General features: G+C 40.9%; 5 protein-coding genes across 5 annotated transcripts; 1 reads left to right on the plus strand and 4 right to left on the minus strand.

Moving 5' to 3' along the window:
* Positions 1 to 53: 53 nt before the first annotated feature.
* LOC136943961 (serum paraoxonase/arylesterase 2-like) lies at positions 54 to 2,687 on the minus strand. Its single transcript, XM_067237459.1, has 9 exons — positions 2,502 to 2,687; positions 2,122 to 2,192; positions 1,865 to 1,920; positions 1,578 to 1,740; positions 1,358 to 1,484; positions 1,039 to 1,239; positions 862 to 943; positions 613 to 741; positions 54 to 527 (listed from the first exon to the last, which is right to left on the minus strand). The coding sequence occupies exons 1-9, from the start codon at positions 2,576 to 2,578 to the stop codon at positions 366 to 368; spliced, it is 1,068 nt and encodes a 355-aa protein (XP_067093560.1). The 5' UTR covers positions 2,579 to 2,687; the 3' UTR covers positions 54 to 365.
* Positions 2,688 to 3,083: 396 nt separating this feature from the next.
* On the minus strand, positions 3,084 to 8,295 carry LOC136943977 (casein kinase II subunit alpha-like). Its single transcript, XM_067237481.1, has 15 exons — positions 8,246 to 8,295; positions 7,362 to 7,451; positions 6,928 to 7,004; positions 6,508 to 6,637; positions 6,265 to 6,376; positions 6,035 to 6,136; positions 5,894 to 5,944; positions 5,710 to 5,769; positions 5,394 to 5,477; positions 5,168 to 5,278; positions 4,965 to 5,066; positions 4,723 to 4,823; positions 4,444 to 4,592; positions 4,087 to 4,176; positions 3,084 to 3,952 (listed from the first exon to the last, which is right to left on the minus strand). Exons 4-15 carry the CDS (start codon positions 6,606 to 6,608, stop codon positions 3,837 to 3,839), a joined length of 1,179 nt encoding a protein of 392 aa, XP_067093582.1. The 5' UTR covers positions 6,609 to 6,637; positions 6,928 to 7,004; positions 7,362 to 7,451; positions 8,246 to 8,295; the 3' UTR covers positions 3,084 to 3,836.
* A 1,771-nt stretch (positions 8,296 to 10,066) lies between these two features.
* Positions 10,067 to 12,618, plus strand: LOC136944844 (uncharacterized). The gene is made up of 10 exons (XM_067238762.1): positions 10,067 to 10,073; positions 10,233 to 10,271; positions 10,362 to 10,403; positions 10,622 to 10,678; positions 10,772 to 10,810; positions 11,090 to 11,125; positions 11,213 to 11,284; positions 11,481 to 11,945; positions 12,147 to 12,185; positions 12,540 to 12,618. The coding sequence occupies exons 6-10, from the start codon at positions 11,101 to 11,103 to the stop codon at positions 12,572 to 12,574; spliced, it is 636 nt and encodes a 211-aa protein (XP_067094863.1). The 5' UTR covers positions 10,067 to 10,073; positions 10,233 to 10,271; positions 10,362 to 10,403; positions 10,622 to 10,678; positions 10,772 to 10,810; positions 11,090 to 11,100; the 3' UTR covers positions 12,575 to 12,618.
* A 312-nt stretch (positions 12,619 to 12,930) lies between these two features.
* Positions 12,931 to 15,148, minus strand: tyrobp (transmembrane immune signaling adaptor TYROBP). Its single transcript, XM_067238603.1, has 5 exons — positions 15,020 to 15,148; positions 14,116 to 14,136; positions 13,840 to 13,983; positions 13,671 to 13,732; positions 12,931 to 13,569 (listed from the first exon to the last, which is right to left on the minus strand). Exons 1-5 carry the CDS (start codon positions 15,063 to 15,065, stop codon positions 13,513 to 13,515), a joined length of 330 nt encoding a protein of 109 aa, XP_067094704.1. The 5' UTR covers positions 15,066 to 15,148; the 3' UTR covers positions 12,931 to 13,512.
* A 2,789-nt stretch (positions 15,149 to 17,937) lies between these two features.
* hcst (hematopoietic cell signal transducer) lies at positions 17,938 to 20,251 on the minus strand. Its single transcript, XM_067238479.1, has 4 exons — positions 19,599 to 20,251; positions 19,275 to 19,295; positions 18,917 to 19,051; positions 17,938 to 18,329 (listed from the first exon to the last, which is right to left on the minus strand). Exons 1-4 carry the CDS (start codon positions 19,642 to 19,644, stop codon positions 18,286 to 18,288), a joined length of 246 nt encoding a protein of 81 aa, XP_067094580.1. The 5' UTR covers positions 19,645 to 20,251; the 3' UTR covers positions 17,938 to 18,285.
* Between the last annotated feature and the right edge of the window lie 5,349 nt (positions 20,252 to 25,600).

A 25,600-nucleotide genomic window follows, 5' to 3' on the forward strand; every position in this document is an offset into this window, starting at 1 on the left:
CCAAACACCACATTACTGCTTTTAAAATGACTGGACTGAAGGTAACACAGCAAGGATTTATTAATTTATTATCTATTATCAGTTTCACGTTGAGCAGAAAATTAGTTTCACATTCAGGTTCCATAAGCATTCCTATAACCAATTTAAAAAACTACGTTCAAAATTGTTATCACTGTGCATGAGAACTCTAAAAGGCACTTAGTATACTGTTGGGTCATAGACATTGCATCAGTACCAGTTATTTCCCCATATAAGGCTTTGAGAGAAGGGCAGTGGAATAAAAGGAGGCATTTCAGTTGTTGTTCTAAACATAGTCCTGTTAGATGCATCTCTTCTCTGTTGAGTCTTCTGGCTACTTCTACGGGTTAATCCAGGTCACAGCAGAGTGCTTTGTGGTAGACCGTCCCGATGAGAAGCTTCCCTCCATAGGGGGCAGCTACAGAGGATCCCATGATCACATGTCCATCGTCAACGTAAACTTGGGTCACTATTGGCTTCTCAGAGTGAATGCTCTGGATTCTTATCACCTGTGCAAAATTTTTCAATACAACATTAAGGTAATGTGATGTCAAAAACATGCTGCAGTTGTAGGTGACCGGTCTGTGCACCAACCTCTGATCCAGGAGGGTTTTCTGGATCGTTCAGAAAGAACCTCCAGGCGTTGGGGTGGCAGCCCAACCACAGATCACCAGTTTCTGGGTCAACCTCCACATTGTCGCAAAGAGAGCCAACAGCTACAGTCTAGTGGCATAACATGATTACAAGTCTTTACATGGTGTCCAGAGATGCGATTCTTCAGCTGATTTCCAACTGTTCATTTCATCATGCAATGACTACAGTTTCTGTTTTTCCTACATTTACCTTGACAGGGACCAAAGCATTGCTTTCCAGTTTTTCCAAAACATGCACATTGTGGTCCATTAGATCTACAACATAAATGTGTCTGCAAGAAAAAAGGTGTTTCACATTAACAACATCACAAACCTTAAATGTTATTATATTCCACAGAGCCTAGCTCGTGAAATACAGTGGACCTACTTTTTGTCTGGTGAAATGTTGATGCCATTGGCTGAGTAATATCCATCTGCCACCACAGTGACCTGGTCAGGACTGTAGTAAACCACATTACACCAGGGCTGGTCAAGCAAAGGCTCCAGCTGTTTCAAATTGGAATCCGTAAAATAGCGGTCATTGGTGGCATAGAAGCTCTCCACCCCCACAGCAATAATGTCATTTACGCTGAAAGAACAGAAAAGATTTCATGTAAATGTTGTAATTTTGTGGTCAAACTGGTTAGTCAATACCTGTGACGTGTGTGTGTGTGGGGGGGGGGTGTTGGTGGTACCTGCCTACCTACCTGTGGAGAAGGTCATGCTTGATGGTTTTCACATGCACAATGGAGTTCTCCTCTTCAACGAACCGGAAGATCTCCACTTGGCTTTTATGCTGAGGGTGGTTGACAACAAATATGTATACCGTGTCATCTGAAAAGTGAACGAGAAATTGGGTTTACACAAAACTCTAGATTTGAAAGAAATTCTAATAAAGAATACGTTCCAATCACATTTTGTTTCTACCATTGTCTGTGTACGTGCTGATTCCATGTGGGTTGAAGGAGTCGAAATCGAAGCCTCTGTCCATACGCAGCTCCACTGGTTTGATCCGAGAGTCCTGCAGATCAAGAGTGTATATCTTCCCAGGGCCATCTGAGTAAGATGGCATTCCAGGAAACTTCAGTCCCTGGTAATTCAATAAAAGTTCAATGTTAGAAAAGACACTTAGCTAGACTTACTGGTAAGTAATACAAATACTAACATCTATGGTACAACCAAAATATTCCAAAGATTAAAACTCTGAAACTCACAGTGCTAATGATGGCAAGTCCATTTGGAAGTATTGTGATGTCCTCTGATCCATACTCTATAAGACAAGTCATTGCTGAATTACAGTTCACAAGAGGTGTATGGGTAGACTTAAGGTGTTCTATTGATACATTATATTTGCGTTCATGTCTCGCAGTGCAGTCACGATTTTTCATTTTAATCGCAAAAGAAGCTTTCAATTATTCTGATCTCATTCCACCCATTAACCGCATAGTCTGTGGCTTTGTGCATTTCTTACCAAGGCTTTTGATTGGACGACAGTTTTGGAGGTGTTTTGGGATTAGATCTCTGGAAGCGAGACATCTTTTTCTGCAACACGATTAAAGATTGATAATACCCATGCGTTAAAACTGCGGAACCCCATAGCAATGCTATGTCCAATGTGCACGAAAGCATTGCACACTGCTTGCAAGAAGACGTGCTCTGACTAGTCTTTGCAGTCAACAAACGACGGTATTAGCAGACGTAACCAACCTAGCGTATAACTCAAGTGACACAAACTCAGCAGAACGTAAATCGTTTAGTAGCTAGGTGCATGAAATCACAAACAAGTTTAATGTACCTATCTAACGATTTGCATGTTAACCAATTTGCTAAGAAGAGAGGACCAATACAAACCTCAGATTGATAATTCTTTCTCCCAAAAAAATTGCAAAGGCTGCTATAAAAAGCGATAATATGACCAACTTCCCCATGTTGATAACTTTGAGTAACAAACTTCAGTGAAAAAAAGAAATGCGAATCGGTTCACGAATCTGTGATCACTCGTTTTATCCTCCAGTTGAAGCCGGCATTTATTCCTGCGTCATCCAAATATGATTACCCAGTTACCTCAACAGCTGTTCAAGAGTTGAAAAGATTCGGTGTACCAATGGAATGCGTGCCCTTTGTAAAAACGGGACAGGTTATTTCCGGAGACACCCTTGGATCATTTTTGGCCCCCTATAGAACATTTTGTGCGTTCAGTCATGGTCCTGTTCAATTTTCATTGATTCATATCCAGATGCTTTGATACAATAGCATTGTCCTGTTGAGATATTAAAAGAAAGTAGGCATCAACATGAAAAAGTATAGACATGCAATATTATAATTTCTGCCTTTGTTATCGATTAAAATGCCCTTTGAAAAACGTAAATCTGGTGACTGAAAACACAGACATGCAAGGAAGGGATAACAAAAAGACAACATGCACTACTGAACGGATAATACCTGTTTAAATCATTTATTTCTGAAGTTGTTTTGCAGGTGATAAGACTCCTCCCAACATAAAAACAAAAAGTTACAAAATTGTATATGTAATCAAAACCATGTGTAAGAGACTTCATAAAAAACAAACATGAACACACATACTGAAGTGAAGGTAACACAAAATTGGCAAACTATTGACCCTGTTATAATCAGCATTGGGTGCATGCAACCTGACAGTAACTGTAGAATATCTACAAAAGTCCAATCCAAGAATGATAGTTTCTAACAACTTCAAACACCAATAACTCCTGCACATAAGTGGTAGTGTGTGTGTGCAACCTTCCAAGAACTACATCAGAATCTGGTCTTCTTATTCGAAGTTGTGTAAAGGTTCACAGTGAAATACAACAGCAGGATCCCCCAACAAACTGGTTCAAGCAAGACTGATTATTTGGGACATACAAAATAAATTTTATTATCCATTCTCTTCTTCATGTCTACATTGTATTAGAATTTCTAGACACTGGCATTGTGAAATAACACAACCATATTGATTCTAATAATCCTGACAGGTGCGACTATACATTTCTGTCAAGTTCAGATCCCAAAATATAACTGAACATGAAAAGCAATTCAATTCTTTTTTTTGTGTTATTCTCAACATAATAAAAAGGAGACCCATGGGCCTGGCCTTCACTGAGAACTAGCTAGGCTGGATATGGGCGCACACAAACACAGGCGAGGAGGTGCCATGAGGAGGTCGGTTCAGGGCTGGGCCCCAGTGGAGGCTGGGACTTGTGTAGCCAAAGTGTTGGGGGCAGAGATGACGGGGGATCCAGCTATGTTAGCCATTGGCTGTGCGGAGGACATCGAGGTGATGCCTGAACGAAAGGGACAACAAAAAAAAAGAAAAAAAAGAAAGAAGGATCATCATCAAAACCCTGTGTTCATTTTGAACGCTGTCATTGCGGAGTGGGAGTTTAGACACGGGCAGTGCTGCGTTGGGGGACTTTACCTGCCATCATACTTGAGGAGCTGACCGGTGTGGAGGTGGCAGCCATTCCTCCAGGAGTGGTCCCCCTTCCCTGATCCTTGACGATGGGGTCTGCAAAGAGACAAGACGCACTCCTTAAAAGGTTTCTTCCACTTTCCTTTTTCCTCTACAAGTTCATCCTCGTCTTTCTTGAGGGTTTTGGTTGGTTTAGGTGCGTGTGGGAAAGCCCTCTGTGACAATGCTTGTAAAAAAGGCTACACAAATAATATTTGATTTACCTCAGGATTTTTGTTGTTGGTTTATTCTGTCTGATGTATATGTACAGAGATGTAGAGACATAGAGAGAGGGAGTGAGAGAGGTGGAAGGGTCTGACTTACAGAAGTATGCGTGATCCATGGCCTCTCTGGCAGTGAGGCGGGCTTGGTGGTCGTAACGCAGAAGCTTGTCCAGGAAGTCCAAGGCCTCCGTGCTCACCAGGTGCTGGTTCTCACTGTGCACAAACCTCTCCCACCTCTTGCGGGAGTGTCTGTAATCAGACGTTAAAACAAGGAAGGCCTGTCAGTTCGCTGGGTCACGATAACTGTAGCTTTGCATACAGGTTCGATTTAAAGGGTTCTTTCATTGTGTGCCATGAACTATTTCCAAAGGATTCCTACCTGCCCAAAATGTCATTGAAACGAGGGTCTAGTTCGATGTTGTACTTGTCAATGTAATCATACAGATCCTCTGTCCCAAGAACTTTAGCAATCCGCACAAGCTGTGAACACGTTTCAAATACAGTTAGAGGGAGGACCAAAACTAAAACTGAGAAGGGGAGCAACATTAAAAATGGTCTTTTATCTGGGCGACTTGAGTACGGCATGTTTCATATTGAAAGGGACACCAACACAGCTCCTACCTGGTCGTAGTTATCGTGCCCATGGAAGAAGGGTTCCTTCCTGAAGATCATGCTGGCCAACATACAACCCAAGCTCCACATGTCCAGGCTGTAGTCATACATCTGCCCCAAGATAACACAGCACGCCCATTAAGACTACATTCCACCAAGCGATTTTAGGTGGATGAATCGGCATTAAAACGCAACGGGAGAGGGGAGCTCACCTGGTAGTCTACCAGCAGCTCAGGGCCTTTGAAGTACCTGGAGGCTACTCTCACGTTGTACTCCTGGTTTGGGTGATAGAACTCAGCCAAGCCCCAGTCGATCAGACGGAGCTACGGGAGAAGACAGAGCAGTGTGTGTTGGTGGTGTGTTCTCCCCCTGCAACTGCTTAGGATGGGATTTAAGTACGGGCTGCAGCGTGAAATTTGCGAGAGGGAAATGCTGTACCTTTCTGTGTTCATGGTCTATCATTACATTGTGTGGCTTGACATCTCTGTGCATGATCCCCATACTGTGGCAGTAATCCAGGGCCTATAAGGGGTTAAGCATTTTTGATGAAGCACAGGTGAAGAAATTGGAGGAAATGCTAGCACTGCAGTGAAGTAAAGTCCAGTGAACATAATTCACACTATTTATTGCTGCACGGCAGTTTGGCCTGTTTACCATCGTCATGGTGCAGCGTTGTTGACCAAGTATTTAAACAACTGAAAGTTGGCAGTGTTCTAATGACGTGAGGTACTAACCACCAGCATGACGTTCTTACCTTCAGGATTTCATACATGTAGAACCGGATGTCAAAGTCTGATAAGGTTTGATACAATTGCTAGACAAAGAAAGAGATGGGAATCAAATGTTAACACTTAACGTCTGGGCGGTGGACATGGTATAAAATAATCATGTTTAAAAGGGGGGGTAAGAAGTGAATAATTTTCACACCATATACCCACCTTGAAGTCTGTGTTGTTTACATGTTCGAAAACCAGTGCAGGAGTGCGCGACTGAAAATGGAGGAAAGAGCATGAGAGATGAGATGCCTTCAATCATTCATAATTGTAGCTCCAAATGTAGAGATCAGAGAGGCGACTTACCACAGGATCCTTGACAATGTCTAAAAGGGAGATGATGTTGGGACCACCCCTCAGGTTTTCCAGAATCTTGATTTCTCTCTTGATTTTCTTCTTTTTAACAGGCTAAACAAACACATTGTTCAAGTGTCAAATACACTGGTATATTATAGAAGCCACGAACAATGATGTCTCAGCACTAAGTAAGATTCTCATTCAATTGGACAAACTAAATAGTATTTCTACATCCATACCTTAAGTATTTTGACAACAACCTTCTCATTGTTGGTTATGTTAATGGCTTCAAACACTTCACTGTATTTGCCTCTGCCCAGTTTTCGCACCAGTTGGTAGTCATCTTGATTCCTGATAAATCAACAGAAGAGATAAATTAGATAGATCACCCAGTCTTTTATTTTTATTTTTTATGAAAAAAAAAACAAATGCAACAGTCATATTCAAATGATCAAAAACAACCAACTGCCATTGTCACATACCCCCATTCAACCACGTGGGACTCATAGTCCCAGTACTCCCGGGGCCTCTGTGTGTTTACATCAGGGTAAACTCGAGAGCGGCTTGGAACCGGGCCTGACATATTCTACAAAAGGATCTTTTCTGGATCACCTGGGGGATCACAAAAGAAACATTAAAATCTAAAAGAGAGCCTAGAAGCATGCAGTCACTACTAGATGCTTGGGGCTCTGTTAACATCCACTAGGGGTTCTGCTGAAATATTAAGTCATATTAAAATAGTTGCGCCTTATACATTTACCAGGCCAATTTCCCAAATGTTACATTTTAATCAAATCTATGCTCTGTACTCTTATCAATATACATTATTCATTCGTTACTGCCAGCAGTGATTCTCGACTCAACATTTTCCCCCCAGCACAGCAGTGGCAGAATCACTATACCTTGGAGTTTTGCTCCAAGCTGCTGATGACAGGTGGGGTATAACAACAACGGATGAGATGCCTTTATGGTTGAGAAACTGGAGGACATAAAACAGAAAAAAGAACTTCAAAGACCCTGTAGGAGAAATACGGTATACTCTATGGACATTGAGCTGGGATTTAGTCTCAAAAGCATATTTGATTCTTCGAGTGTCTAGTATTTTCACATCAGAAACCCGTGCAGGTAATGGCCGGAATAAATAACATGGTCACTCAACTGATGTGTTTTGTAAACTAAATTAAGGTGAGACATTTAAAATTCAGATCTGTCCATCCTCTAGATTCAGGAGTGACCTTAAGAATATGCGTTACCATCAATGTTTTACAATATAGCAGTCACATAGTGGGCAAACAATTATAAAATGGGGTGATATTGAACGAGTAATTTAACAAACCTGAATGTTGAGGAGGACATCCAACCAGTCTAATCCGGGGGCACTGGGCTCAGTAGATTCATCACTAGAATCAACACCACGATAAAAAGCCTGTTGAAAATAGTAATTCGAGAACATGGATCAACACCTCACACTAGTAGTAGCAATCGGTCTATTGTATTTTTTTAGATCTCTATCGCTTCTACGTGATGCAATAGCAACATTATTGGATATGCATCGTGAAGGCTATGACCGTGTAACTTGTGGTGTGTAGCAAACGTTAGGCTGATAAGATTGCGAGGCCAGTCGGCCAATGGTCAAACCTCTTAAGTAGATAGCTAATGACTGTTAGCTTCCAAGCTACATTATTCTTGGAACTTAAGCTTGCTACTAACTGGTTACTCGCGAAGGTAATAAGTCGCTAGCACGCACGAAAAATGGCCTGGTCCGGTACGCAAGCAAATCAGGCAGCTGGCTTTGCTATCTGATAGCCTTCGCGTGCTAGCTAACACCGCACCAAAGCCGGTGAGCGAGTAAACTTAAACGTGACCCCGAAGGTGTACTACAAAAACAGATATTTTTGTCGGCGTCAAAAAATATACAATTGCTAAGCATAGCGATAGAAAAAGGTAGCCTCGAATATTTATTTCAAACACCATAGAAAAGTGATTGCAATGGCCTGGACTCAGTGAAAAGCTAACCTATCTAGCTAGCATATAGCTAGCTGGCTTGCGAGACAACTGACAACGCCTTGAAAAACATTTGCTAGTTAAATACTACGTTAATGATCGGGTTGCTACACAGATTTATTTCACGATTCAAGCATTTTTCCTATATTCAATTCGATCACAACAGTGCAGTTTCAGATCATGTACATTTCCCGTGAACAGTCAAAATTATATTACCTCTCAACGTTGTTAGGTAGTCAATATGGCGGTGCATGAAATCAGGGGCTTAGCAGTAGTATGAAGTTCCATTCCTGCAGGGGGCGCGCTTCCTTCTTCTTCTTCTTAGGATATCAAAGACCGACTGTTCCCCCATGAGCTCTTTACTACCCCCAACAGGAATGTACAGGCTTTGGAATTCAATTAAGAAAAATGCATTTAACAACGATGATAATAATGTGCCAGACTACTTTTGATTACTTTTTGAAACACCTTACTTAGCTAGCCATGGCAGTTGGCCAGGTGGCTACCAGTGGGATACTATTGTCCCAAATGAGAAAACCCCCAAGTCTAAAATAAGCTCAAACTACAAGATGCGTCTAACAAATAAATCAAACTGATTTGAACTGTATTCAAAGCTCATATAGTCCATAGTCTCAGACGGTTACCTGTAAACAAATATTTCCAAACACTCACAGGCAGAATATATTGGGACAATGCAAAGCTGTTGTTCTGTCAATGGCCTCTATGTTCTCTTTGCTGTTCTAATGAAACCCAGAGGCATGGGTCTGTCTGCATCATCGACCATAGGCTCCAAACACCCATAATTAACTCAGTCTCAGAGACAAAGAATGTTTGCATTTTTAAATGTCTTGACCAGTTACGACAAACATATCTCAGTTTTCAAACCCAGCAGATAACCATCCAATTGTCAACAGACTAAACCACAGTTTTAATCCAATGAATGTAGGTTATTCATCTCCCCTATTCCCACAGTCATGCACGGTTTCCTTCACAAATAACCCGGGACAATAACAACAGTAGTCATTTCCTGTGACATGATATCCCTCTAAGTTGGCATGGACAGATGAACGGGTTTTGAAGCCCACTGCTCCCTTTGAGTGAAACCAATTCTTGGCCCTGCTTTGGATGCTGTGCATCCTTAGCCAGTCATCTGTGAAGCTTTTGTCTCTGTAGTCTCCAGCCTATGAGAGCTCAGTACTGCAAAAAAAAAGCCAATCAGAGCTCAAGTAGTATTATAAAACCTTTGATGCTCACCACCTGGACACCATAGTGGACGTCTGTTGCAACGTCATCCTACAATGAAGCTGTGAGTATCACCTTTACATTTTCTTCATTGCGCATGCGCAATGTGTTTGCTTTCCCCTAACCTTTGGATATTATAATAACAATATTACAACAACTATATGAACTAACTAATAACAAACTTATGAGATGTATTACTAAATATGAAGACTTTTGTGAGTAATCAGTTGTTTCTTCCAGCCTCTTGTGTCTGTCCATTCTGGTACATCTGACTGTTTCCTTCACAACACCAGTTCAAGGTACTGCCTCTTTCAAACATGGGATGGCATGTTTCAATGTTAACCTTTTGGATATGTTTTAATGTGCCTTTAATGTGTGTAGGTTTTAATAATCAGAATCAGGTTTATTCGCCATGTATGTTATACAAACACGGAATTTACTGTGGCAGGGAGGTGCAAAACACTAAACATATACAGATCTTAAATTAAGTAAAAGTACAAAAGTTTAACTATTTGTAAGAACTAAACAATCTAAGAATACAACAATTTAAATATAAAATAAAAAATACATTATTATTTTTTGTTTTTTTATAAAAAAATAAAAAATAAAAATAACAATAATAATTACAATGAGTCAATATTTCGTTTCAGTAGTAAGACGGTTTACTTGTGTCAAAGCCACCATATTCTTCTCTTGTAAGACTATTTGAGATGTGTAAAAAAAAATCCAGATAATGCGAAATGTTTCATCTTTACAGATACAACTACAGCACAGGAAAACCCAGTCCCTGAAGATCTTAATGGTTTGTTCCTCAGACCTGACATTTCCTCTCTCCTCGCTGGGTTGAATAAGGGACAAGATACATCTAAACAGGAGGGATTCCACTGCTGAAATGTAACCTATTTAAAACACTCTCATTGCATTACACTCATCGCTCATGCATTCCAACCACTTTTTTCAGAGCATGGAAATACCCTTGACCACCCCGACACAACACCAGGTCAGTGATAATACAATTACGAGCAGAGTTATTTCTAGATGAAAAATCTGTTTTGTGTTCCATATTAAGCCAAACCTCTGTGTGTTTCAGGTGGTACCACAACCACTGCAGAGCAGGAGAAGGCCTCAGGAGGTAGGCAGTAGGTTTAGTACACATATCAACCCATACCTACAGGCTTTCTGTTATGAGTTCTATTTGTCATCCCCAACTGCTTTCTTTACAGAAATGTCAAAAGTAAAACCAGCCCCGAATGCTGGTTTATCAGACAAGTTTCAGACTAATTTTAAACAAATACACGAGGATATTGAGCACCCAATGAAACAATGTGAAAAATGTTGTCTTCTTTACAGAGACTGTAGATTCAGAGGCAAGATCCAGAGAGAGTGGTAACTCACACGACCTTACAGGTGGGTATCGAGTTTGGCATCGCCATAATTCAAGGTTACAGGATCAAAATGTTTGAACATGTTTTTCTGAATTTGTTTCTCAATGTTGAATAGATGCAGAGCGACACGAAAAGAACTCAGTAGAGAGCAGAGGTGTTTCAAATGTATAATGATTTCATTTGTGTGACTACCAGACAGACAGACTGTCTTTCAACATTCTTTTGGCTCGCTTTCTCTCCTCTCTTTCACATGTGCACACTCTTTCACTCCCTACCCTCCCTCCATCTAAAAGAGGACGGCAATTGAAGACACTTGACATGTTACTAATTGTATATTGTGCTCATACATTTCTATAATAATGCCCAACAATTATATTCAGTGTGTTTAATTCAATGGGTGAGTCATAACTAATAACTCAATTATTCTAATCAGAAACATGGAGGATGGCGCAAGCTACTAATTCTGCAGGTAGGAACCTACATCTCAATGTTATTGCGTATCAGGTAGTTATGTGCCACTAATATTAAACCCCACACCTCTGTGTTTTTGTGGTAGTCAATGACAGTGAGGAGACAACAGCTTCAGACAAAGATGTAGCTTCCGTCAAAAACTCTGCAATGATGAGAGGTAAGGGGGCACTGGCAAGTCATGAGGTACCTTGTACTTGTCCATATAGACTAAGGATGTAAAGAAAGTCCCCCCCTTTCTGTCTTGCTATCTCTCTCTCTTTCTTTCTCTCTTTTTCACTCCCTCTCACACACTCTTTCTTTTTCTCTCCATCTATATCCCTCCCTCTCTTTTTCTCTCTCTGCCTCTGTCAAAGACACAGTGAAGCAGGACATGAGCAGCAGAGAGGGCGATGTTCTTAGCGACGTGGGCATTTCCAACATGTCATCCCATGTGCTGATCCCAGACAAGGTGGACCTCGGCAGCGCCGAACGCAGGGACACCCTGAAGACCGTCCCCAGAGGGAGAAACGTCACCAACCGCGAGCTCGTGGGTCTAAACAGCGAGGGGTCAAAGGTGGCAGACTGCCAGGATACCAGCTGTGTATCCACAGACCCAAGTGCTGCAGTCAAAGGGCTCCATGTTGCCGTGAATGCCAGTGGGGAGGGCAAAGATCGGCAGGGCCATGAGGGCCCAGAGAGGGAGGCCGTGCCTGGGGACAGTCGCAGACTTGGGGTGAATGCTATGGTTAAACCAGCCAGAGAGCCACAGGACCTGGACAGTCTGGAGATGGCCAATGGCAGAATCCTTGAGGAAGGATACAGCAGAGATGATCTTGACGGTAGGTCTGTCTTCTGCATTGAAGACAGGTGCTGACAGGGGAAACTTGATGTTATGTGATTTCATTTACCAATGCTTTGATCCAAAGCAACGTACAGGGGACCTGTGACGTGTTGAACTTCCGTCAAACGCTCTTCAACTGAATTATACTCACCCAAACAAACAAAAACAGCCATAACAACTGTGTTCAATCCCTCCACAGAAACCTGGGAGTTGATCAGTGCTGAGAGGAACCCAGCATGTAAGTTCAGGATCTGAGCGTAGGACACACACCCTGGTTTCCCTGTACATTTAGTCATTTAGCAGACGCTCTTATCCAGAGCGACTTACAGTAATTACAGGGACATTCCCCTGAGGCAAGTAGGGTGAAGTGCCTTGCCCAAGGACACACCGTCATTTTGGCACGGTTGGGAATCGAACTAGCGACCTTCTGATTACTAGCCCGATTCTTTAACCGCTCAGCCACCTGACTCCCTGTAGAACCCAGCTCTCTCCAAACCTCCAAGAGGCCATTGCATGTCATGATACTGGTGTTTCTGTTTTTGGAATGATGCATTGTAATGTCTCACTGGGAACTCTGTTTGCTGTGCTTTAGCACTTGATCAGATTGTCAGAAGACCCGGCCAGTAGTCCATTTGTCTACGGTGGATTCCTTTGTACATGCAGTCTCACTTCCCACCAGCAGGGGGCGTTTTTACCTTGGTCTCCACAGACCGTGGGGCTGCGGACTGCCTTGGAGAGCCGCCAACAACAGACGCATTTGTAGTTTCATGCAGAGCAAGCTCCCGTGGCAGTAAAAGGATCTGATGCCTTTCTGTTTTATTCTGGGTTGGGTGGATTGGCAACTCCACCCTCATCATTGTTTTTGAATAAAGATATTTAAAATACAATAGTTTAATGTGGTACATTTATTGTAATTAGCATAAATTCATGTTTGTTACATTTTGAAACAGTCACATCCAAAGAATGTTTTAACAAACACAATATTCATGAACGAGTTCTTTAATGTTCAAAATGTGATTGAGTACAACACTGCTTAGTCAGGGCCTACAACATTTGACTCATGGGAAACAACCGACCAGAATATCTCTTGGGATTTTTTATTTTCTTCTTCTCTTTTCTTCTCTAAAATTAATGCATAGAAGGGATTCTGTTTTACTGTCAGTAAGAAAGCCAACAGGGGAAACAATATGACCATAATTCAACAATATTGTCAAATGAAAGCAAATGTAGAAAAATACATATTCAGTACAATTACATAAGCATGTGAATAATATAAGTATATAAGCGGTACAGAAACATAACAATACAGATACAAACAGTTCAGATATAAACAATCATGCAGGAATTTCCAATATCCCAAATAACAACAATTTAATGTTAACCTTAACTTAAATACAATCCTGTACTTTTTACACACAAATAGATGCAGTATGTAAGGTAGACACATATATCTTAGCTCTACATCAGGAAAAAAGCATAATAATAGTACAGTCAGATCATTGTAACATCGTTATTCTCATATTCCAGCCATAAACTATTTCCGAGAATGTCCCTCTTAAGATATCCTATTTCCTGAATGTTTGAAGATCTTCGTACACATTTAATTGTACTCCATGTAACTCCTACAACAGTCAAATGCAGAGTCACATTCATTTGTGTGTATTTGTGTGTGTGTGTGTGTGTGTATGTGACTGTGTTTGTGTATACATGTGTCTGTGTGTACCTGGTAAGGAGATTCAGTGATCTCAGCTGTCTTCCTCACAGAACTGGAGGTCTTTGCCATTGCTAAGGAGAGAAGGAGCAAACGGCTATTTGGTTAGAATAACACACACACACAATCACACAATCTCACACACGCACACACGCAAACACACACCCAGACACAAACTCACCCTCGTGAGGGCTGGCTCTGCTCCTCTTCCTCTTGCACACTGTGAAACTGAACACAGAAGCAGCGAGGAAGAGGGTGAGGATGATGTCACAGATGATGATGCCTACCAATGCCCCCAAGTCGAGCTGGTAGCAGTGTCCACATTCTGCACAGACAAAAACATTCTTTCAAAATAGAGCCAAAGATACCAAGAATATGAGATCAGATGTGGAACACACAAGGTATCAATGGGCATATAATGCTTAATGATACCTAGTATGTGACAGAATGTATTTACCTTGCCCTTCTTCTGTAGGGCCTGGAAGTCATAAGTCAGAAGGTAAAATAAACAAAATGAAAGAAACATGAAGCAAAGTGTTCAGGAAGTGCTGTGTGTTAACCGTGGCCGGACGGACTACACATCACCCAGAATATTCTGTTTCTAGTGAGGCCGGACACAGTTTCCTGTAACTGCATCGCTCAGATCAACACCCACCCTCATGAAAAGACACGCTTCACCTGAGCAGTAAGGGCATCATGAAGACATCACATTATTATTGATTATTATTATTATGTTCACATAGCATCATCAGAAGGCATTTTAGAAACAATTAAATTGATTTAATTTAATTATTTCCAAAGGTTAAACACTTTATATTGAGGATGACATAAAGTACCTTATGTAATAAAGTACTACATAGAGATAAAACATTATCGGTACATTGGAAATGCTATGTAACTCAATGGTATTAAGTATTAGTGGTGTAGGTCACTAGAAAAGTACTCGAAGAAGGTCAGAAGACCCAAAATTAGGACAAAACTGCTAAAGATCCACTTTAAAGAACTCCCCCTTCCACTAGGCTGGTGACGGGCCTGAAAGGGGTAGTTGAAGGTTGAGTTACCAAAACAAGACAACATGTTAACATTCACTTTACAAGCCTGGAAACCCAACTTCCCCCATACCAAGTTTCATGTGTGTATTAACTTCACTATACTGTAAGGAAGTTTAACTGCATAGAAGTTTCTATCTATTAACAATATTGTCAAGATAGATTTTGCTACGTAGTTACATGGTAGGTTTTGCCGATTTTTGTTTTACACACTACTACAGAATAACTTCTGAACAACACAACTGACTAAAAACAAATAATACCTAAACTGCACACAGAATACAGTCGTCGTAAATTACTCAACACACTCACCAAACATCCCATTCAGAGGAGCGACAATACAAAAGTCCTTGGCCATCTTCAGGTTGTTGTTGCTAGGCAGAGAACGAGGCGGACAGAGAGGTGGAATCTATGACAGAATCTCTGGTGCTCCCAGTCATGTGCGCCCGGAGAGTCTGAGAGAAGACAGGAAGTCCACACACTGTAGGAGCGGCCGAGTCAGCAGGGTGTCACCGACACACACACACACATCGCCCTGTGTGTGTGTGTGAGGGAGTAGGAAGAGAAATACTGAATGATGAGAAAGCCAGGGAGTGGTATCAGTGGACTTGTTTTCACAAGTATTTTTCTCTTTCTGTGTCTCCCCGTCCACCTGGAGACCAGTTAGACAGCTATGTTGTTGAACCCTTTTCTACATTGACCATCCTTAGAGGGGTCAGACCATCTACAAAGCCTGGTTTAGGGTGCGGTTAGGAAATTGTTGCTTTGCTACATCCACCAGAGTGAATCTAATAAATATACAGACATACAGACAGTACTTTTCTATATACAAATCCTTCTTTCGAACTTTCACCAAAACGATCGTTATTATGCCAACTAGCTGTTACCAGTTTCTGTCAAAAGGTTACCTTGACACCTACACGAAACAATTTCCTCTCAGACCCTTTCAAATGAATCCGGTGGTTAGCAGAAATGTTTCAGCTGTCACCTCAGAACTGCACTGGCCCAACCTGATGTAACCACAACCGCATGTGAAATGAAAGGACATTGAGAGTAAAACAAAACAAAGCACTTTTCTCCCTTTATCTGGAAGGGCATCTAAAAGTTGATCAAAGACAAAGACCGTCAATAAGTGATCTAACCTTTGTCTGTGGATGCCTTAGTTGAAAAAATATACATTCATGATGTGGTAGAGAGGGGATTGAGCTGGTTGTCCAACAATCAATTGTCTTAACATCGCATCATAAGTTACATTTTTGCACATGACACTATTTACTACATAGACACTAATTCAAGAAACATGGTGAAGGAAGCAACACTTTAACTAGCCGAATGCTGGTATCAGAAGAGCCTGCTTCCTTTTTCAGTATTAGAAAAAGAGAGTATCTATACATCAGCTTTCACCTCCAGCTTATTCTACTGTAATAGAACATATATCACCACATTACTCAGCTACTAACACTTTGACTGGCTATTTCCATGTCATTGGCCAAGACAAAGGATTTCTTAAAAGTAACAAAGAGGCTGAGCCTAAGGCCTCAGCATGTGAGAGGTTCGATCAGATTAGATAGAGGAAAGAAAGAAAAATGGGTCAGTCTAAACCGCCAGGACAGATATCAATCTAGGCAAACATACACAGCTAATGAGATAATGTAACTCTGCGTGTGTGTGTGTGTGTGGTAGAACTGATCACCAGTGTACAGACTACATTTACGAACGTTGTTTTTTCCTGTTAAACTGGAAGAATGTTTCTCCAGCAGGTGGCAGTAAATGGCAGTTGGTAAATGACAAGGTTTCATTTTCTGAAGGCGAGTTCCCATTGTTTAACTGGAGTTGTGGATTTCCGTGAATTTACATAAAAGAAGGGAACATTTTACACAATGTTTTTATTTATTCATCATTTTATTTGCTTTGATGTCAGTTGAAATCAGTGGCGGCTGCTGGTCTTTCAAACAGGGGAAGCTCATTTTCGGCCTACATCATATACATTTTCAGTTCACTGGCTAGTTCACCCCTACGACACTAGCCTAGCCTACTGTATGAATGAATGAACGAACGAACGAACGATCTAGCTAACCAAAAAATATTTAAACCCGAAGGAAATATAGGAATTAGGTTCAACTGAAACAAGGAATGTGATGCATAATTGTATGAAATGTATGATGAAAATTGGCTAGCAATTTCGCCAAGCAAATACCAAGAAATAGGTTGCAGCCGTTTGTCTTTCAACTACAGTTGCAAAATCCGTGATGGGACTGAGCTTGAATAGCTTCGGCGACTTTTTATAGTACAAAATCGCTGTCAATCAAAAGGAGATGCAGTCTTTCGACAGACCCTCCAATCATCCCGCGGAAGCCCAGCGTCCAGGCCAGCCCACTCCTCCATTCACCCCCAGAGACGCTGAGCGTCCAGGGCGGGACATAATCGCAGCATTTATCCAATGACCGTATAGTTTCGAAGCACTGAAAAAAAATGTTCAACGCAGCCCCATTGAAGTCCATGGAAGCTGAGCTTCAACAGGGAATTGCACTGTGGCGCTACGGGAATGTATGAGATGGAAATCAGTCAGTCGACCTGCTAATATATGTAGCTGATTCTGAACGAACTCGTCTTCGATATGAACGTGTTGTAACGCATTTGAAATGTTAACACAATAGTAAATGTTTGACCATGAATTTTTTGAAATGTTAGGGGAAGCTGAGCTTCCCTTGCAGTCTTAAAGAAGTGCTAGTGGTGTTTAAAGGTTTACATGGTCTTGCTCCAGTGTATATTTCCAGTCTGTTGCAGAGTTATCAAGCTGCTAGATCCTTAAGATTCTCTTTTTAAATGTCCCTAAACCCAGATTAAAAACCTAAGGAGATTGTGCTTTGGTTGTGGCAGCACCTCCCCTCTGGAATAGCCTCCCACTACAAATTAGAACATCTGACTCAATTGATTGTTTTAAATTTATGCTGATGAGGCATCTATTCTCTTTTTCTTGTGAGTGTCCTTAGATGCATGGAGATCCCAATGTGATGCTTCTGATGAGCTCTGTGTTCTGTGCATCTGTGATTGTTTGCTTGTGGCGATCTGGGGATGTACTGAACTTTGGTCAACGTGTGATGTTTTTAAATGTGCTATATGAATAAATGTTGATTGATTGAATTATCGTATTACAGTAAGGGTACATTTGCACAAAAATCTTAATTTATGAAACGGTCATGGTTTCAACCCCCCTAACCCCAACACACAAAAAAAACATATAACAAATAAAAATGCTTTTACAGGTACAATGTTTTATAAAATCACAAAACCCTTATTGATAACATATTCTAGGTCCAACAAACGTTATCGATGGGAAGTATCTGGGCCGGAATTGGACACCTGATCATGCCTATGCATAGTGCAAATACAGAATATATTTACAATCCAAAAAGTTGAATACTGGTTAAGAGCTGCCTGAAAGAAATACGTGCTTTCACATATAAAGAAATTTGTCCTGAATTAAATAAAAATTGTACAATTGTTGCGCATTTAACTCATCATCCACTGTCATGGATATGTGAAACCTTATGGTATGTCGGATTCTCAGGGGAACGTCATGTCTTGCAGTTTGCCCTGACATTCATGTAGATCTTGTCAGCTGAAAGGAGAAAAAAGATGGGAATGAACAAAAGGTAAAGAAAGACAGATAGAGTGAGAGAGAGAGACAGACAAACAGAGAAACAGAGAAAATAGATTATGCTGAGTTCGAGAGACACTGTTTATTTAAACCTATGTTAAAGGCAGGATAGGCAAGATTTCTTTTGGGGGGGGGGGGGTTGTACAAACCTAGCAATTTTAGCTAGAGTGTCAAAGTATTCAAACCAAATGATCCAACTCCCCCAAAACACATGAACACGCTGCCTGACTACTGCCGGGAGATAGGCCGACAGACAGACAAATAGCCCGTCCAATAACTGCATTTGGTACGAATGCCATTCGATCATTAGTGCCGTTTCTACCTTAATAATTGGTTGTGTTGATTACAGTCCTGCAACACCCACAGATATAGGATTGATTTCATTTTACTGTCAAACATTTTGATTTATTGGTTGCTATCAGTTTATTTCAGCAAATATGACAAACGGTGCTATTCAACAACATGACAACAACATGACCCAACCTAGGCAAAGTAATATCTTGACTAGGAGGGATGTGATGAGTAACTAAGCAAGCTTCAACCTGCACCTTCCGCTTTCCCCTTCCTCCTCCGGCTTGCACAATGGTAGGTGACCAAGACAATGACTAGGGTCAAGATCACATCTGCGACGATGATGCCAGCCATGGTGGCAGGATAAATCCTGTAGCAGGTCACATTCGTTTCTAGAAAAAAATGCGAGATGAGAGAGAGATGAGAGAGCTGGCGTGGGCAGGGGTGAGCAGAATGTAAGTAAATCAGAAGATCAGAAAATGTTGGTATAAGGTTTTCAGGCTTAAACACAGGACATGAGACTAACATTCCTGACTGTACATATTACTTATTGAAGGACTGATTTATTCTTAGTTCTCAGTGTTGTTGCTATGGTATTATTGTATGTAGACCTACCTTCAACAGCCACAGTTACCTCTGAAGAAAAGAAAGGTGCAATAGAAAAGTGTTATTGTGAAGGCTTAGTGAGAGGCGGCCATGCAACACCCATCCAAAAAGCAGTTCAGTTTCCGTTAACTTTTTGTGGTCTAACTTTCCTGTTCCCCCTTGCACTTTGCACACACACACACACACACACACACACACACACACACACACACACACACACACACACACACACACACACACACACACACACACACACACACACACACACACACACACAGGCTCACACACACACACACACACACACACTAATACATTATTGTATAAAATACATACCACAAAAGCAAAGAGTGAGAAATATCAGCAGTATGTGGTGGACCATTGTCTGTATATGATTCGGAAAAATATTCAGTTAATCAATTAATGATTCATTTCACAGTACCCATTTGTTTGTAGACCCCTCTGTACATGATAATGTTAACGTTATCACTCACATAAAGTAATTCTCTGTTAAAGTAAGAAATTATGATTTTACATGAGTTTGACACCTCAAATGTCAACTCTATGAGTCATGTCACTTTTCCATCTCATCTAAGAAAATGGAAAATACTGAGAAATAAGTAATATACAATAGGATTAACAGATAATCAAATGCTTGTATTATTAAGTATATGTGATTATTAATAATAATAATAGTGTAAATGTATTAAACAGCAATCACATTTCCTCACTGATTTACAACATTCATATGGGCAAAGCGAGGTGAAATTGTTTGCCGAAGTTTTTTGTTAAGTTGCTAGTTAAAAACAATCCTTTTTACACAAGAATAAATACATGAAAGATATCAAATATATTCACATAGAGTACATACAGTGCATGTATATATAGATATATATCTATATATATAAATGTATTACGGTATTTATATGAGAATATTTGTTTGTCTTAGCCAGTCTTAGCCAAGGCATGTTCCCAAACAGTGTATTCAAGCTTTACCTTATATAAAGCCCAAGCCTTGATAAATAGAGAACCGAATCCTCTTACCTGAATGTAGTTTTCGTGTTTGCTCAGACTCCCTTGTGACAAAGATGTTTTACTATGAATGACTGCCGGAACTCTTTGTTTCTAATCCCTCCCATGAAGAACCAGAGATTTCTGCCACAAACACAATCAGCACACGTGTGTTTGAACACTCAGTTATACCTGTCACATTACTTTGTCACATTACATTATACTTACAAATCAGTAGGCCTTCATTGAATGAAATGTCTTTAGTATTTAATCTGAGTATTTTGCTGTACTATAAAAAGTACATAAAGGTGTGTAGTCTTGTGAGAGGTAGTGTTAAACACCCCCACAGTTCAGTCAGTGTGGAGTGAGGATATTGCTGCCACCTTGTGTTCCTCATATATTGTTCACTTAAAAAAAAAAACCCACTACCACTTCCCAACCAGGCATACATTTTGAAGTAGAGGAATGTATAAGTAAGTGAAGAACGTCTAGGCCTACCTATCATGAAATTAGCTGATCACCTTGAGACATCAGGAAACCTACCTTTCAGCCAAATACATGTCCTCTAGTCTTGGGGGCCCTAACATGTAGCTTACCTGAGACCCAGGTTTAGAAACAACCCAAAAGACTCCGTCTTGACTACTCCTATAGCCTCAAATGCAGAAGTACAGGTTCATCTGGTTCATGTTTGTTATGTATGTATATGTATGTTTGACTAAAATCCTAAATATACTTCACGCAAAGTTCATGTACGCATACGCTGAGTGACTGAGTGACTGAAGACAGCTGGTCTGTACAGACCAGCTGTCTTCAACCCTGTGGATTTCTAACCTGTTTTATTGTCATTTTATTTTGCTTGCTGTTGCGCCACAATTTATCCTTGGGTATGGATTGCCTTGCCATTTGTGCTCTCACACTGCCATGTAGTGGGCACTTTAGCAAACAATCTGAAATGTATACCTTTTTTTGTATATTTTTTTTCTCAGTAAGTAACCAGCACCTCACAAAATAGCCTACAGTTGTTGATGATGTCACTGCTTATTTATATTAGCCTAGCCTTCTTAACCATTATTCAAAACAATAGGTTGAGTGAGGAAATGTTTTCTCTCTTGCAATGATCGTTATCTGGTTTTAATTTTAAACGTGTACAGACGTTAAAATGGCCGTGAACAGACGTCAAATTCTGTTGCCTGTACACGGCAAAATGTGTCCATACACGGACGTAAAATTTCGGGTTTTAGCACATATCGCGACCATCTACGCTTCCATGCTATTGGTTGGAGAAAACATACCCACCCCTTTATGATGTTGGGACCAACGTATCAATCCCCTTTTTGACAGTGGGCCTTATCTTGCACCCAGTGCAATTGACTTTGTCAACGACGCAATCATCATTCCTAGTTTGCACTCGACGCAAAGCAGACTTTTCCCTCCACAGACGCACGTCGGTAAATTAGGGAATGATCTTGCGCTCCCGGCGGCGGTTCAGCGAAAAAAGGAGGCGTGTTCCGGCGCAAACGTTCCCTGGTGCTATTTTGCAGTTTCAGAAAAACAATTCCACCACAGACCAGGAAAAACTTAGTCTAAAGTCAATGGCGCGTTATTCAGATGCTATTTTAAGGGTGCATGCTTGGCCCGTGCGCACTGCTGGCGAGGCCAGGGTCTTCTTCCTGCGAAGCTACGTTACATTGTTTTGATTTATTGTATGGCTGTGTTAGTACATTTCTTTCATATCAATGATTAAAAAGATTTTCATGAGAAATCTATATGTATGTGAACTTGATTTGTAACAATTGTGGCAATTTCCTCCCACGCCTGTTTAACCGAAGCAAATTTGGGTGGGTTTCTTCTCCCATCCCAATCAGGATTTGGTTTATTCTCCATGTAACCTAGCCTGGCTCTGCCCTCCTACGTACTTCCGCTCAATTTTATTTTTGCTTCTGTACATAGGTCTGGCCATGAGGTACGTAAGTCAGATTTTTCAGGTTGATTTTCTAACGGCGAATCAGCGAACAGAGGGAGTGGCTGAGAACGAGGACGTTGATGTCGCGCTAGTTTGTGTTGTAGTTCCGTAATGGTGGCGGAGAAAGATGCGAGCAAAGCCATTCGGTCCGTTGTGGCAATGCTGCCGAATATCCAACAGCTAAAGCCAGAGCAAGAACAAGTTTTGCTGAGTTTTGTTGGTGGCCATGATGTTGTGGCCCTCCTCCCCACGGGGTTCGGGAACTGTTTGATTTTCCAGCTACGACAGCTAGCTCTGTTACAGTAGTGGTGAAGGAATTGGCTAAGGCGAACGCTAGCGATTGGTTATGGCAGATCAGAGTGGCTCTGGGCAGATCCAATAGTTTTAAACTTCAACAGAGTACCCGCCTACAAGGAAGTCAACGCTTGTCAATGGAGCGAGGCCAGACTCTCTGTACAAATGCAATGTACGAGAGTCTGGTTAGGACCAGGCTACATGTAGCCTACAGTACCAGTCAAAAGTTTGGACACATTTTCCCATATTACACAAACACAGAATTTACTGTCTGTGGCAGTAAGGTGCAAACAATAAACATATACGGGTCTTAAATTAAGTTTAAAAAAGTACAATGGTTAAACTAATTCTACGAACTAACCAATTTCAAAAATAAAATATATATAAAAATAAAACGAAGCACTACGAATGGCGCTTCGTGGGGGGGGTGGGTTCTGTTGATACATTTTGCCTAGAGCGCCAGATGTGCTAGGACCGGTACTGCAGAACAGTTTATTCTAAATTTTAAAGCAGATTTAACCATTTTGTAATGAATGTTTTATTCATGGCATAACAAACGTAATTATAGCCTAATATAATTTGTGATATCGTGGCATGTTAAAGGTCCCATGGCATGCTGTTTTTGGATGCTTTTATATAGGGTGATTTCAGGTAATGTGGGACACTTTTTGGTAGAGGCTCCAGTAGACTTACAAAAAAACTGTTAACTTACCCCAGTGGTGTTTCTATAAATGGTTTTAAGGCTTAGGAACATTTTCATGTTGGAATGAAATGGGAATACACAGTATTTTAGGAGCTACACAATTTCAAACATGACCCCCTCTTTCACTCAGGCAGCATTTTCAGGTAATGTGGGACAGCTTGTGTGGTAAAGTGGGACAGTCATCGTCTGTCAGCCTAGTCTGATAATATTAATAGTAATTGGTTTATAAACAACAATGCTAGGTGCAAGGGTGTGGCGAGATTCATTTAGTTGTGGGGTTTGACTTATACAATAGGCATAAAGTGTAACTGATGTAAACCTTAGTGATCTGCAGTCTATGTGCTAGCTAGCTAGTCACGATGCGTTTGCATTTCGTTGGACTAGCGTTAGTGGTCACGCTTACAAGTCTGAAAGCGCTGGTTCGATGACAGTGAAAGTTGTTATTTAGTTGGGAACTTAAGTGCAGTGTGATGCATTGGTATTAAACATGTGACAACTGTCGAATTAAATTACTTTTACTTTTTTTTTTTGCTAACAAAGCATTATTTTAAACATTTTTGTGTGTGTTCGGAAGTTCGGATAATTTTACTGATTCGGTTCTTTGAATCTCGTTCAGTAAAATGAATGAATCTTTTTTCGAGTCATTCGTTCATTTCAAGGGGGGGGAGGGGCTATCCGTCCACTGCAAACACGTATCATATTCTCATGTAGGTTAGTGCATGACATGTGCACCAGCAGATACTATTTTAAAAGAAATTCCTGCATTAAAATAATGTATCATGACAGTTTGTATGATTTGGTCATTTATTATCACACTAGCATTTAATTATCACGGCAAACAATTCCACTGCACTAAACTGTAAGTGTAAATGTAAAGTGAAAATAACAAAAACAGTCAGTATGATGACTTGAGCAAATATCATTCACGTCTTACTGAAACAGCAGCCACGCGAAAGGGAATGAGGAAACTGTTTCCTCTACTAAAAAATACAATGCGGGTCACGTGAAAAAAGGATTCAAAGACTCGTAGAAAGACCGAGTCGGGAAATTAACGAATCGTTCGTTTCCTCTAGCTACCACTACAGAGCCTATGCAGGTCACGTGAAAAATGATCCAAAGACTCGTAGAAAGACCGAGTCGGGAAATGAACGAATCGTTCCCTCTAGTGTTTCCTCTAGCTACCACTACAGAGCCTATGCAGGTCACATGAAAAATGATCCAAAGACTCGTACCCGAAGACCGAGTCGGGAAATGAACAAATCATTTTTGTTTACTTGGAGGAGCCTATGCAACAGTCCCGATGCGCGGCCACGAGAAAATTAACGAATCACTCTTTGAGAGGACTCGTTACTCGTAAGGATTCGTTCAAAATGAACGAATCGTTCACGAACGACACATCACTAGTATGTAAATATTATGAGGAGGAGAGAGGCGGGGCTAAGTGCTATGATTCGGTCGTTTGCAAGCCTTGATGTCTCAAGAAAAAACAATATCGCGCTTGCATTATCGTAGCTCATTTTCTCATTGGCGGCCAAATTCTCTGGGCGGGCAAAGCAGAGAAAGGGAAGGTAACCTTTCCCCTTATGATGACAATTCCAGGTCGGCCACTGGGGGACCATAGGCAGGCTAGGGGAACTCATATTAATGTTAAAATACCTCATAAAGTGAAATGTTCATGCCATGATGGGACCTTTAAGGCGTCATTATAGATTGTTGACATGTTGGAAAAGATGGCGTGGTCCATTTCGCGCTCTCGCTTGTCTCTCTGCGCCACTGAGCACTTTCCATAGATATGAACGGGGACGCCATTTTTAAAGACCTCCGTAGCTTGGTCTAGGTGCTATGGTAGGCCTACATGAAGTTGATCTTTTTAGCGATTTTTCACGATGACAGCAGAGGGCGCACTAAGCTTTGAAAGTTACAATGTAGTATCAAGCAATCTATATTCCGCGTGAATGAACAACATACAAAGTATTTAATTATTGTACATTTAATTAAAGGCTATTCTTTTCTATATAGACTAGACAGTAGTCAGGTAGCTAAACCGGAGATAAACTTGGCAAAAAAGGCTAAAACTATGGGCTACATTTGACACCATTGAATTGCACATTTGGTACAACCAAAATAAGTAACCATCTTCTAAGGAGACTTATTTTGTACATCAATTTTGTTGTTACCTTTTCTGTTTTACTTTATTTTCAATAGGGCAACAATTGATGATTCAGGGCGACCATATGTCGCATTTCCAGCAAAATCACTCCAACACGAACTCTACTGCGTATTTCATCACCTCACAGCGGAACCCCAGAGTTTGTCCGTTCTGTCATACGGGGGCGAGGGGCGGTACCTTATGACGTGTTATGTGTA

This window comes from Osmerus mordax, chromosome 6 (assembly GCF_038355195.1).
Source record: "Osmerus mordax isolate fOsmMor3 chromosome 6, fOsmMor3.pri, whole genome shotgun sequence".
NCBI classification, from domain to species: Eukaryota; Metazoa; Chordata; class Actinopteri; order Osmeriformes; family Osmeridae; genus Osmerus; species Osmerus mordax.